Here is a 12,394-nt window from a genome sequence, read left to right on the forward strand (position 1 = left end):
CAAATGAATAAAAGGCAAAAAAGAAGTGAATAATCAATTCTTCAAAAACAAACTTTGTTTTTTTTATTATTCTTAAAACATTATTTTTTCACATGATGTTATCATCATGTTTTAACAAGGTAAGGTAATCTCCATTTGCATAAAATTTGTTTAATTTGAATTACTAGCACCACATAAAACAGAGGGTCTAGTCATCATATTATTATTCACAGTTCTGTTTTAAAAACGATCATAACATTTCTTCACGAACAAAGTCGAATTTTTATGATAAAAATACAGGGTTGGAATTTGAAATTGAATTTACATGTTGAATTTATTTCGAAATCTCTTATCTCAGTTTAATTTCACTTGCACTCATCACACACACGATATCATATAATTGGCGAGGATTCTAGAGACGAACACAAAATGCATCCCCTGAAAAACTTTGATAATTTGCTGCTGTAATATTATATTATATGTAATATTATAGATTTTTCACAATAAAAAGCTAACAGATGTGCATAATCAAAAAATATCAGAAATACAATTATAGAGCATTCAGTATTGTATTGACCGGCTACTTTTGACTGCCCTGGTTTAATGCTATTTTTCCTACAGATGTAGTCGTTTGCACGCGTGCCTTTTTAAAAAGACACTGATAGTCGTCCTGTTGACGACTTCCCCTCATTCAGCTTTGTTGCTTTACGTGGACAGCCGTCGTCTTGGTAGGTTTGCAGCCGTGACGTAGGATGGATTAAATGGCTCTCTGAGAAGTTCAAAGCTCTCTCAATGTTTTATTAAATGTTTTTTTTTTTTTTTAAACTCATTTTTTATTGAGTGCATTTCGAAATGTTTGTACATCCATCAAAACCATTTCTCGAGCTGTCTTATATATGTATATCACCGTGAATGTAAATAAGACATCATATGCCCATTCCTATTTCTTTGTGTATTTTTATTCTTATTTTTCTCTTTTTCTTTGATTCACTGTATATATGAAGATTCACTGTATATAATATATATACCTTTCCTACCTTTGCACCTTCTCTTCTGAGCCGAGGTGGCAAGTGAATTTCTCCAATGTGAGATCAATAAAGCCTATCTTATCTTATCTTAACACATTTAGCCGAATTAAATTCACTACAGTCCATACATGAGCTAGATGACAACTATAGTCTTGGTAATCTTGACATTTTATCCTCACTCGCATAACTTCCCAATCAATTCCTTTCTTCACTTCTTCCTTATTCATAGATATATCTACATATGTCCACTCCCATAAAAATTCGCACACTCATATTGTTTTTTTTTTTTTTTTTTTTTTTTTTTTTTAACAAAAGGATAAAGATAAAAGAACGCTTTAAATGTGGCACTAAGAGGTTCTCAAGCCTAATTTTATCACACGACGAAATCTGATCTCACTGGTGATATAAATTGCACCCGGCTTTTCCAATATTTCTCAAACTTGCCGGAAAAAATTATCTAAAGGCAAAAAGTTAGCCTTTCTATTGTATAAATATTATGCATTACAGTACAGCCCACTCTTCCATTGTTGGGGCTTCTGTTTTCAGCCATTTCCTAGTTATAGCTTTCTTACCAGCCGCCAAACACGATCCTGAGAATATATTTATCCTCTGCGGTTGTCAACCTTTCAATCCCTCTTCCCATGTATGAAGTGTCAAATGTTAGAGGAAATTCTCTCCATACAGTCCTTCAAGTCCTGCCAATCTGTAGCAATACGAAGGCAAAACCCCGATCCAGAGTTTTTTCTCCCTGCCGTGCTCCCTGGTCTTCATGTTGCCGGTCGAGGCCTTCAAAGAGCGGCTGGATTCACACTGAGAGCGAATTACACACAGGGGGACGTTTTTCGGTAGCCCTGGATTTTATTCAGGAGCATCAGAGGAAAGGGGAATGAATGAAAGTCCGCTGCAGAGTTCACACACTGCAAAAACGGATCAAAAAATAAGTAAAATGTTCTAAAAATGTATGTTTTTGTTCTAGATTTGAGTAGTTAAATAATATTATCTGCCAATGGAATGAGTATTTTGACCCCTAAAATAAGATAATTAGACATCCTGCACTTGAAATAAGATGATCGAGATGAGTTGTTCCTATTTTAAGTGCATAAGTCTTATTCCATTGGCAGATAATCTTATTTACCTGCTTAAATCAAGGACAGATACACTAATTTTAAGAAAATTTGACTTGTTTTTAGTTCCGTTTTTGCAGTGCACTGCCATGTGTCGGTCCGTCACACACTGCAAAAATTTATCTAAAAATAAGTAAAATGTTCTTAAAGTTAGTGTATTCATCCTAGATTTGAGCAGGTAAATAAGATTATTTGCCAATGGAATGAGTATTTTGACCCCTAAAATAAGATAATTAGACATCCTGCACTTGAAATAAGATGATGGAGATGAGTTGTTCCTATTTTAAGTGCAACAATCTTATTCCATTGGCAAATAGTCTTATTTACCTGCTCAAATCAAGGACAAATGCACTCATTTTAAGAACATTTTACTTATTTCTAGTTCTGTTTTTGCAGTGCATAAATCCCCAAACGTCATGACGTTTGAGCCCGACAAAACCTGGAAACGCTCAAGAGGCATGAATGCAGTAGTTTCGCGAGGCACCGTGTTTATTTGCAGCCAGATCTTCTGTATGTGCTCAGCAAAAAAAAAAAACTGTATATAAAACACCGTTATTGATTTGTCAGGGTTTCATATTTCAACACACGCATCCAAACTACAAAAGAAAGTTAAAGATCCCGGCAGCGACGCGCTCTCGGACGCACGTCGGACGTAAACGCATCGTCCCATCCGTTTGCCGACCTGCAGGATTTTACAGTGATTTTTTTTTTTTTTTATGAAGGCGATTTGTTTTATTTTTATTTTTATTACGGGTGTGCGGCGCTGCTTTCGGGCAGCCCTTTTTTTGCCGCAGCTTGTGGGGAAGTGCGCTGGTCTGGTCTGTGGAGCCTCCCCCACTATCGATCTGAGCGACTGTTTCAGTGTGTGTGTGTGTGTGTGTGTGTGTGTGTGTGTGTGTGTGTGTGTGTGTGTGTGTGCGTGGCGCCCGGCCGTGTAATGTAACGTAATGCTGACTCAGACTGACAGCTGCTGCCTGTTACTGAAGAGAGAGCGCGGTGCGAGGGAGGGAGAGGAACGACTTGGTGTGTGTGTGTGTGTGTGTGGGAGGGCGCGAGGAGGGGAGATTTAAATAGATTAGCACTGATATAGGCTTTTTATTTCCCATCATGCCTCGCTGTCTTACCTGAGACCGTTCTATTTCCATCTCGACAGAAGAGGGTGTTTTCAGATGTTCCTTGATGAAGGTTTCCTTTGTAGTACGAGCCGAATCTGTATCTGAGGTGCAAAAAAAAAAAACCGTTGCTGCTATTATTAGAAAATATCCACCGTTCTTGTTTTAGAGCTTCACTTTGAGCTGACAGTCCTGTTGTTTTTTTTTTGTGGTTTCAGGCCCAGATCGCGTTCCTGCAGGGGGAGAGGAAAGGCCAGGAGAACCTGAAGAAGGACCTCGTCCGGAGGATTAAAATGCTGGAGTTCGCCCTGAAGCAAGAGAGGTGAGAGCCTCGGGCCGACCAAGTATCTGAGCTCGTCTGCCTACCGCTCCTGTGTCTCTTTTAAATAACGCGACGTCTCAAACAAATCTGTTGGGACATGCCAGGTCTTTGGGCAACAAATCGGCATCTGTCAGCGCATCCTTACCACAGGACTTTATTTCTAACGGGAAAGATTTCAGGTGTCCATTTTCCTCGGACTTCCTGCTTCGTCCAGCTGCTGTTTTCTCATTGGATGAGACCGGGTGTTGGTACGGGCTAGCTTGAGGCTTTCATGGTACAACCTGAGTTGTTTAGAGATGTTTACAAAAAAAATAGAAAACCGCCACATATAAAATGAAGTACCGTATTTTCCGGACTATAAGTCGCTCCGGAGTACAAGTCGCACCAGCCATAAATTGCATAATAAAGAAGGAAAAAACATATATAAGTCGCACTGGAGTACAAGTCGCATTTCTGGGGGAAAATTTATCTGATAATATACAACATCAAGAACAGACATGTCATCTAGAAAGGCAATTTGAAATAAAAATAGAACGGAGGCAACAACAGGCTGAATAATTGTACGATTAGCTTACGCTACATGACACAACTGAGAACGTGCCTGGTATGTTAACATAACATATTAAAAGCTATTCAGATAACTATAGCATAAATAACATGCGAAGAAGTTAACCAAAGCGCCCGTGTCACTCCAAATAACTAAAATCCAGTGAAATCTTCATCCTCGGTGTCACTTTCAAATAACTCCGTTAACTCCGGAGGTAGAAGATGCGGCGCTTCTGCTTCTACGTCGCTTACGTCTGATTCAACACAGGCCTAGAGCGCCCTCTTGTGGTTTGGTGTGAAAATAACAGGTGAAATGATATACCGGTAAAAATGTGTAATAATTTCACACATAAGTCACTCCAGAGTATAAGTCGCACCCCCGGCCAAGCTATGAAAAAAAACTGCGACTTATAGTCCGGAAAATACGGCAATTGCATCTATTTAAAGCTGCAAAAAAAGCAATTATTTGTACTGGTGCTAAAATATAGCATACGTGTATTGATTGTTAGCATAAAGACTGAATTGAGATGCACCAATCAAATAGCCATAAATCAGAATCGGCCATTTTTCTCCTTCTTGGTCCCAGTCGGTCGTGGCAGATGTCCGTTCACACTGAGCCTGGTTCTGCTGGAGGTTTCTTCCTGTTTTAAAGGGAAGTTTTCCTCTCCACTGTCGCTACATGCATGCTGGTTATGAGGGATTGCTGCAAAGTCGACGGCACAATGCGAGCGACTGTCCGCTGTGGCTTTGCAGCAATCTCTCCTCACCCAGTAGGGGTGAATGCTGCAAATCAATGACAATGACAGCAATCTCCTGTGTTTTTCTGTAGAAATAAGAAACTGAGCTTGAGTGCATTACTTGATAACTAAAATAATTTAGGGATTGACTCAAAATCTCTCTGATTCGATTGACTTTTTTTTTTTTTTTTTTTTTAGAAGTGCCTTGAGACGATCTGTTGTGAAGTAGCACCAAATAAATAAATTGAACTATTGGTCAAATATTAAATAATTGCAGGTTTTGTTTTTTTTCTCTGAGATTAAATAAGTGCAACAAAACTAAGTTTTTCCTACTATTTGCATCTCTGGCATGTTTATAGAATTGCTAAATCACCCCATAGAAAAATATTAAATTCCTTTTCATCAAAGCTCAGATTTCTGAAACAGATGAATAAATAGTTATTACATAACTCACACCAAGTGAATGCATCAACGTCAAGCCTTCTTTCTTTTTTTTTTTAAAAAAAGGGGGTGATTTAAGGCTGTGGTTTGGTCCCGAGACCAACCACTCCCTTGCTCATCAACAGGGCAGGGTGTTCATGACTTCCTTGTGGGTGCTGCTGGAGGCCTGAGCCTGTGGATGACATCCAGCAGGAGGAATTCGGCGAATGCAGAGCGTTGCTGACGCAGGCTGAGGCGGTTAAGGCCGCGGCCAACTCCAAACTGGGAGTAGGGAGAAAATCAAACGGCTCACTTCAGGTTCTTCTTCTATGATTCTGCAGCAGAGAGATTAAGCTAATAAAAGCCGTAACACAGCTGTGTCAGCCCAGTCTCAGTGGCTTTTTTTTTTTTTTTTGCCTCGTCAACCCCCCTCCCCCATCACCCCCCCCCCCTCCCCCCCGCTCCACTATGAGTTCATGTTTGCCTGCGAGGAACGTCGTCGTCATGGGTTGTTCAGCGTAGAGTCGTCCTCCGACCTATTTTTGTCTGCTTTGCCTCGCTGAGATCGCTGCGGGCCTTCCCTGAGGAGGAACCCGCAACCCAGAAATACTACCGCTCCTCCGGGTTGCTAAGCAACAGGTCACGTCTCCGAGGGGCGTCTTAAAAAGCAATTTCAGAAAATGGCTTTTTCTGAGTGTGGGATGTGGCCTGTTTTGAAGTGGATTTAGTCCTAATGAGGTCGCTTCCTCTGGATCCTCGCCGCTCGGCTGACGTTTGCTTTTTTTTTTTCTGCCATCGTCTGTCGACCTCGGCTGGGAGAACGTAACGCGTTAAATGTTGTTTCGTCTCTCCTGGAGCATAAATCTGGAGAATTGCTTCCAACAGAGTCGTGTTTGTTCAGATATCCGTTTGTCGTACTTCTAAAAACATGTTGGTGGACAAATATGCCTTCAAGTAAATGTTGAATTGATTTTATGTTATTCTTAATAATTAGTATATTTATAGAGTAAAAGAAAAATCAGATCCATGTGTGCATTTTTATTTTTCACATTTTATTATCTGCCCATCCATCCATCCATCCATCTATCCATCAGTTGGCCAATCCATCCATCCATCCATCCATCCATCCATCCATCCTCCATCATCCATCCATCCATCCATCCATCATCCATTCATCCATCCATCCATCCATCAGTTTGCCTATCCATCCATCCATCCATCATCCATTCATCCATCCATCCATCCATCCATCAGTTGGCCCATCCATCCATCCATCCATCCATCCATCCATCCATCCTCCATCATCCATTCATCCATCCATCCATCAGTCAGCCCATCCATCCATCCATCCATCCATCCATCAGTCGGCCCATCCATCCATCCATCCATCTATCAGTTGATCCATCCATCCATCTATCAGTTGATCCATCCATCCATCCATCTTTGTATCCATCCATCCATCCATCCATCCATCCATTCATCCATCAGTTGGCCCATCCATCCATCCATTCATCCATCTTTGTATCCATCCATCCTTCCATCCATCCATCCATCCATCAGTTGGCCCATCCATCCATCCATCCATCCATCCATCCATCCATCCATCCATCTATCCATCAGTTGGCCCATCCATCCCTCCATCCATCCATCCATCCCTCCATCCATCCATCCATCCATCCCTCCATCCATCCATCCATCCATCCATCCATCCATCCATCCATCCACCAAATTCATAGTGAATTTGGTGCTATTTATGTTTTAAATACATGTTTGCTGTGAAAACCTTTAATATGAGTCTGAAAAAGTAATGAGTGATAAACGTGTAGTAATCCTGGATTATTGATCGATTGTTTCTTGGGATGATCTTTTTTGACTTTCTTAGCTTTTTAGAATAAAAACAATTACATCTGGGAAGATTTATGCTGTTATCTGCAACAAAACAGAAAAAAAAATCACTAACATGATTGTGACATGGAGCCTTTTGTATCAAATGATGAGCACCATTCAAACACAAAAACAATCGATCAGATTAGGCGTTATGAAATACCCAATATTTTTATTTTATAGGTATGCATTCACTGGAAAAGTTGAACTCTTCCTAAAACCCTGAGGCACTTTATCAGAGATGACCTTATTCAGGAAACATCCACAACAAGTCTTCTGAGGATCTTCTGAAGTGATCTCTCACTTGAAAGTTTGCCTGTTTGTTAACCCTCTCCTATTTATTTTATGTTTTTTTTTTTTTTTTTTTTTTGCTTTCAGGGCAAAGTTCCACAAGTTAAAATACGGGACGGAGCTGAACCAGGGCGACATGAAACCGCCGAGCTACGACTCTGGTAAGCGACTGTGGTTGCTGAGCTCACACACCTGCGGTGACGGCGCTGCCTTCATGTTGGCGCTTGTTGGTCTGGGAGCATTGCTTCACTGCGTCCTTAACCTTGGAATTACGAAACAGCCATTCTTGCAGATGTAGAAGAAGAAGGAAGAAAAAAAAAAAAAAAAAGCCTGAAAGGGAAGGGTTTTGAACAGTCACGACTTGTTACGACGATTTTTTTTCACCTTTCTTGCACAAGCCTTTCAGGTTTCACTCATCTCTGATGCTATGCAGCCTTTCAAGGGTTCAGTCATGTCTATTTTTTTCCACACTTTAAAGCGCGCACTCAATTTCTGTTGTGTTTTTTTTTTTTTACACCAAGCACTGAAACGATTACATCAGAGAGAAATCAAAAGCTGTCTGCTGTAAATATGCCTTTAATCCACTGAGCTGTCGCCGGTTTTATACCATTTAGGAAATAGAAGAAGAAAATAGCTTCTCATAAAAAAGCGTCGGCTGTTTCCTTTGTGGATTATTCTCACTCACTATTGAGGACATTATTTTTAGAGCTCAAAATTATCCATTTTGTTTACTGTAATTGAGCTGAAAAAGTGGGTTAGATGTTTTTTTTTTTTTTTTTTTTTTTTTTTTTGGTCATAAAAAAAACCTATTTAGAGTGAGCCTTTATATATTTTTAGTTGCCGAACAGTGAAAACATAAACGCTCGTCAGCACGGCAGCGACTTCTCGCTCTTCTTCTTCTGGTTTAATCCCACCGCTGGTGTTCTGATGCTCGACGGTCATCAGGTCTGATACTATGGGATGTTTCCTCTCTTCTTCCCTCATCTCTATTCATGAGGGCTGTTCAAAGCCCAGAACCCTTGAAGTGTTGATGATTTGGAGAAGGTGAGGAAGAGAGGTGTTAGATGAAAGGGGAGAGGAGGCGGGGAGGCGTTGCTGCTTTGGAGCCCATTGCCCCCCCCCCTCTGCATTAATCTGACCCAGATTTGGGGACAACCTCATCTCTGCACCGTCTTGCAAAAGTATTCACACACTGCATGGTGCATACAATTTATTATTTTTATTATTATTGTGATTTAATGTGATGGATCAACACATTTCTGCATATTCTTGTATATGATACGTGGGTTTTTCAAACGTTTTTACAGCTAGGCTGGAAATCATGCAAATGTTTTCAGCCAGAGACGCACTGAAAGGGTTTTAACTAAAGCATATTCTCCCCATACTTGTAGGGGGTGGGCCTTTTTTATCGTGTCGTTTTTATCGTTATCAGCAAACATTTCTTATCATGATAAGAATTTGGATTTCTCTGAGCGATGATCCATTACAATTAATAATGTCTGAAACCCCCGTAAACTGTCGATACTGTCAGGATTGTTATTTTATGCTGTTTTCTCCACTGTCGGTTCCTTCGGAGCTTCAATAAATATCAATAAACGCGAAAATAGAATTAAATGCAGTGACTGTGCGCAGTGTAGTGATTAAAAAAAATAACACTTCTTTGTGTAGCTGGTGCCCTGATGAAGCCCGGTTCAGGTTTAGTTTAAATATGTTCTACTAAACATATTTAAAAAAAAAAAAAACAGTATTTGTTTTTATGGGGCTATAATTGCTGTGACGTGTGGGCACAACCATAAAGTTGCCTAAAACGGACGGCGAGAAGCTGTAAATGGTTTCTTTTTATCGTTATCGCAGTATCAATCGAGTATATTGTGCTTAACATTTAAAGTCCACATCGGCCAGCCTTAGTTTACTGTTGGTGAGAAACTGAGGCCGGACTTTAAAAATCAACCTTCACAGACTCTTTGCTTCCAGTCCGGCCCGAATTTCAGCGGTTTCAAAAACAAGAGAGGGCAAAAAAAAATCTCCTGATATCCAAACCTGCAGCCATCATGTAACACCATTAAGAGGTGACAACACATCTATTTGCTCCGTGCTCCCATTCCCTGAGCTCTTATGAGCGGAGGGATGCCATTAATAAGTAAAATAAAAAATCAGAACATTAATATGTCCGATGACACGCAGGTGGAGCCGAGATGAGTCCAAATACGTTACGAAGTTACACACGTCGCGTTTTAGCTTCAAGCTTTTGTCCCTTAAAGGTTTTCTGCTGCATTTGTAGCTCATTAATTCGCCTGTTAGTAGGGCTGAACAATTAATCGCATTTTCAATATAATCGCAATTTAAAGAAACACAATTTCCAAATCGCAGAGTCTGCAATTTTTGCCTATGTAACAATTAGGGAATTAGACACGTCCTTTAGGTGTTGGTAAAATGTTTAAAGTGGGTTTGCCTCCACATGGAAGGGAAGACAGTTGCAGCAGTGAGATAATCAAATTTTATTACTTGTTTTAGAGTTTATATAATCATACATAGCATTAAGTGCAGGTCAATCAGTTTAATACATAGACTTGCTTGTTGGTTGGACTTTATGTTCAACAAGGATTGATGTCCCAATCAACTAAAAGCTGTTCTCTTGAATAATATTCTGATTAATAGAAACATTAAAAGTTCATGTTTAAAATAGTCCTTGTTTACAAACATCTTTATTTAGAGGCCATTTTTGTTGCTTGTGGTTAACGCGGAGAAAAGTCAAAATTGCAATTTTGGTTGAAATATATCGTAGGTAGAACGCAATCATTTCTGCTGAGTTTAGATGCTGTGGGTCTTTTAGCAACTAATCTGCACAGCGAGGAAACAAATTGAGTTGTTGTTTGTATATGATTAAAAAGACATGATAAATTAAACTGGGGGGAAAAAAATTGCATTAAATCGCAATATTAAGAACAAAAATCGCAATTAGATTATTTTCCAAAATCGTTCAGCCCTACCTGTTAGTAAATAAGATAAGATAAGATAAGATGGGCTTTATTGATCTCACAATGGAGAAATTAATGTTTATATCGAGGATTTTGATTAAAACCGACGTGGTTTTTGGATCGGACATCAAAGCTTAAAGCTGCAGTTCTGACACTTTGAAGAGAAAGCGCTTCCCGTTGGACCGGATTTAACATTTTACTTTTGCAGAGTCGTCGAGGAATGTGGTTCGTTTTGCAGGAACGCTCTCGCTGTGTTTGCACGGTGGAAATAATGTCGGAGGCTTTGTTGTCTGCGCAGCTCTGATTTGTGTCCTTTTCTCCTCTCCTTCAGACGAGGCCAACGAGAACGACTCGTCTGGATCGCTTAACAATCAGCTGTCCTGGAAACATGGCAGGCAGCTCCTTAGACAGTAAGTGCAGAAGCTTTTTAACAACAACAACAACAACCCCAGAGGCGTTTAAAATGACACGAACAGCCTGTGATTTAAGAAGTGGCTCTTTTCAGACCGGCCGGTTTGGTGGCATTTGTTGCTCGGCCAGCCGGTGAGGGGTAAAAAGCGACGGTGAACAGCGCCCTCACATGGACAGGCGCAGTCACTGCTGCTTGTGTGTGTCTTCCTTTATTTTTTTATTTTTTTATATATCAAACAAATAGTGTACAAAGACTCGTTCAGGTACAAACATTACAACATGGGTAGAGAAAAAAATGACAAACTATGGGGCTAAGAAATAAGAACAGATACATAAACAATAAGGCCAATGAATGATTATAGAGCAAGATTTAAAACAAAAGAAAAGTAGAAATACTGGCAGTTACTTTTTTTTGGCACAAACAGATTTCAAACGTCTCAATGAGGTGTAATACAGTTTAAATTGGTTAAGAGAAAATTCAAAACAAGGAGTAGAACCTCTCCATTTACAGCAATGTATATGATATTTGACAAGAAGGAATACAATATTAACCATATCTGATATTTTACTATCAAGGTCAACAACATGATACAATATGTGGGTGATTTTGGTTGTCAGTTTTAAGGGACAACCAATTTTTAATGTCTCTCCATAGTTTAAAAGAAAAAGGGCAGGAAAAAAAAGAGATTATTAAGGGATTCATCCGGAGATTCACAGAAGGCACAGCATGTTAAGTCAAATTTAAATCTTTTGTGCAAAAAATTCTGCCACTGGGTAAATATTGTGAGAGATTTTAAAGTGAGTCTCTTTAACCTTTGGTGAAACCGGCCATTTAACATACTTAAGAGAACGCCTTCTCAAATATAGGCCAAAAAAAACTATTATGTGTGTCTTAGTTTGACGGTTCCCTGCGTGCTCAGCAGGGCGGTTCTTGTCTTGCCTGTTAAGTTTTGAAGGCCATGACACCATCGCTGTTCGCCTGCCCCGACATGCCGGCCTGTGAAAGGAGCCATTTTATTCAGCGGTCCGTGTGAGGGCGACGGATCAATAACGTGCCAAGAGCTCCCCTCCCTTTTTCGGTTGGTCGCTCCCTCAGAGCGTTTATCCTCCGTCGCTGCGGGGCTGGGCTAACGTTGGCCCAGACTTCTTGAATTACCTCAGCGGCGCTGACTGAGAGATGATGGGAGTCTGACGTGTTTTCCACATCTTGTTGATGAGATCATCAGGAAATGTAATTCTGGACTATTTAAAGAGGCTGAGAAAAGTTTTAATGCTTCAAAGTAGTTTCTACCTCTTAAGCCAGAGGGTCTATTTTTAGAAAAAAAATGCATATTTGTGCTTTTTATAAGGCATTTTTTCAATTTGTTTTCAGCTAACATAAAGATCCTGGAGGATGATGTGGATGTGAAAATGTGAGAGTAAATTGTTCTGGGCCTTAAATGACATTTAAATGGCCAAAAAAATAAATTCTATCCTAGATGTTTACATATAAAACTTCTTACTTTTGCTGTAAAGAAGGACATAGAGACAATAAATTGTAACTACAACATCTTAAGATAAGA

At 39.8% G+C, this 12,394-nt stretch overlaps 1 protein-coding gene across 1 annotated transcript in view; it reads left to right on the top strand.

Annotated features, from left to right (window-relative positions):
• Positions 1–12,394, top strand: part of LOC105934724 (striatin) — a 50,179-nt gene that overhangs the window by 19,866 nt on the left and 17,919 nt on the right. The window contains 3 exon segments of the mRNA XM_012874844.3: positions 3,462–3,565; positions 7,531–7,604; positions 10,753–10,831. Of these exon segments, the coding sequence (XP_012730298.2) occupies positions 3,462–3,565; positions 7,531–7,604; positions 10,753–10,831 (257 nt within the window).

This window comes from Fundulus heteroclitus, chromosome 22 (genome assembly GCF_011125445.2).
Source record: "Fundulus heteroclitus isolate FHET01 chromosome 22, MU-UCD_Fhet_4.1, whole genome shotgun sequence".
NCBI lineage: Eukaryota > Metazoa > Chordata > Actinopteri > Cyprinodontiformes > Fundulidae > Fundulus > Fundulus heteroclitus.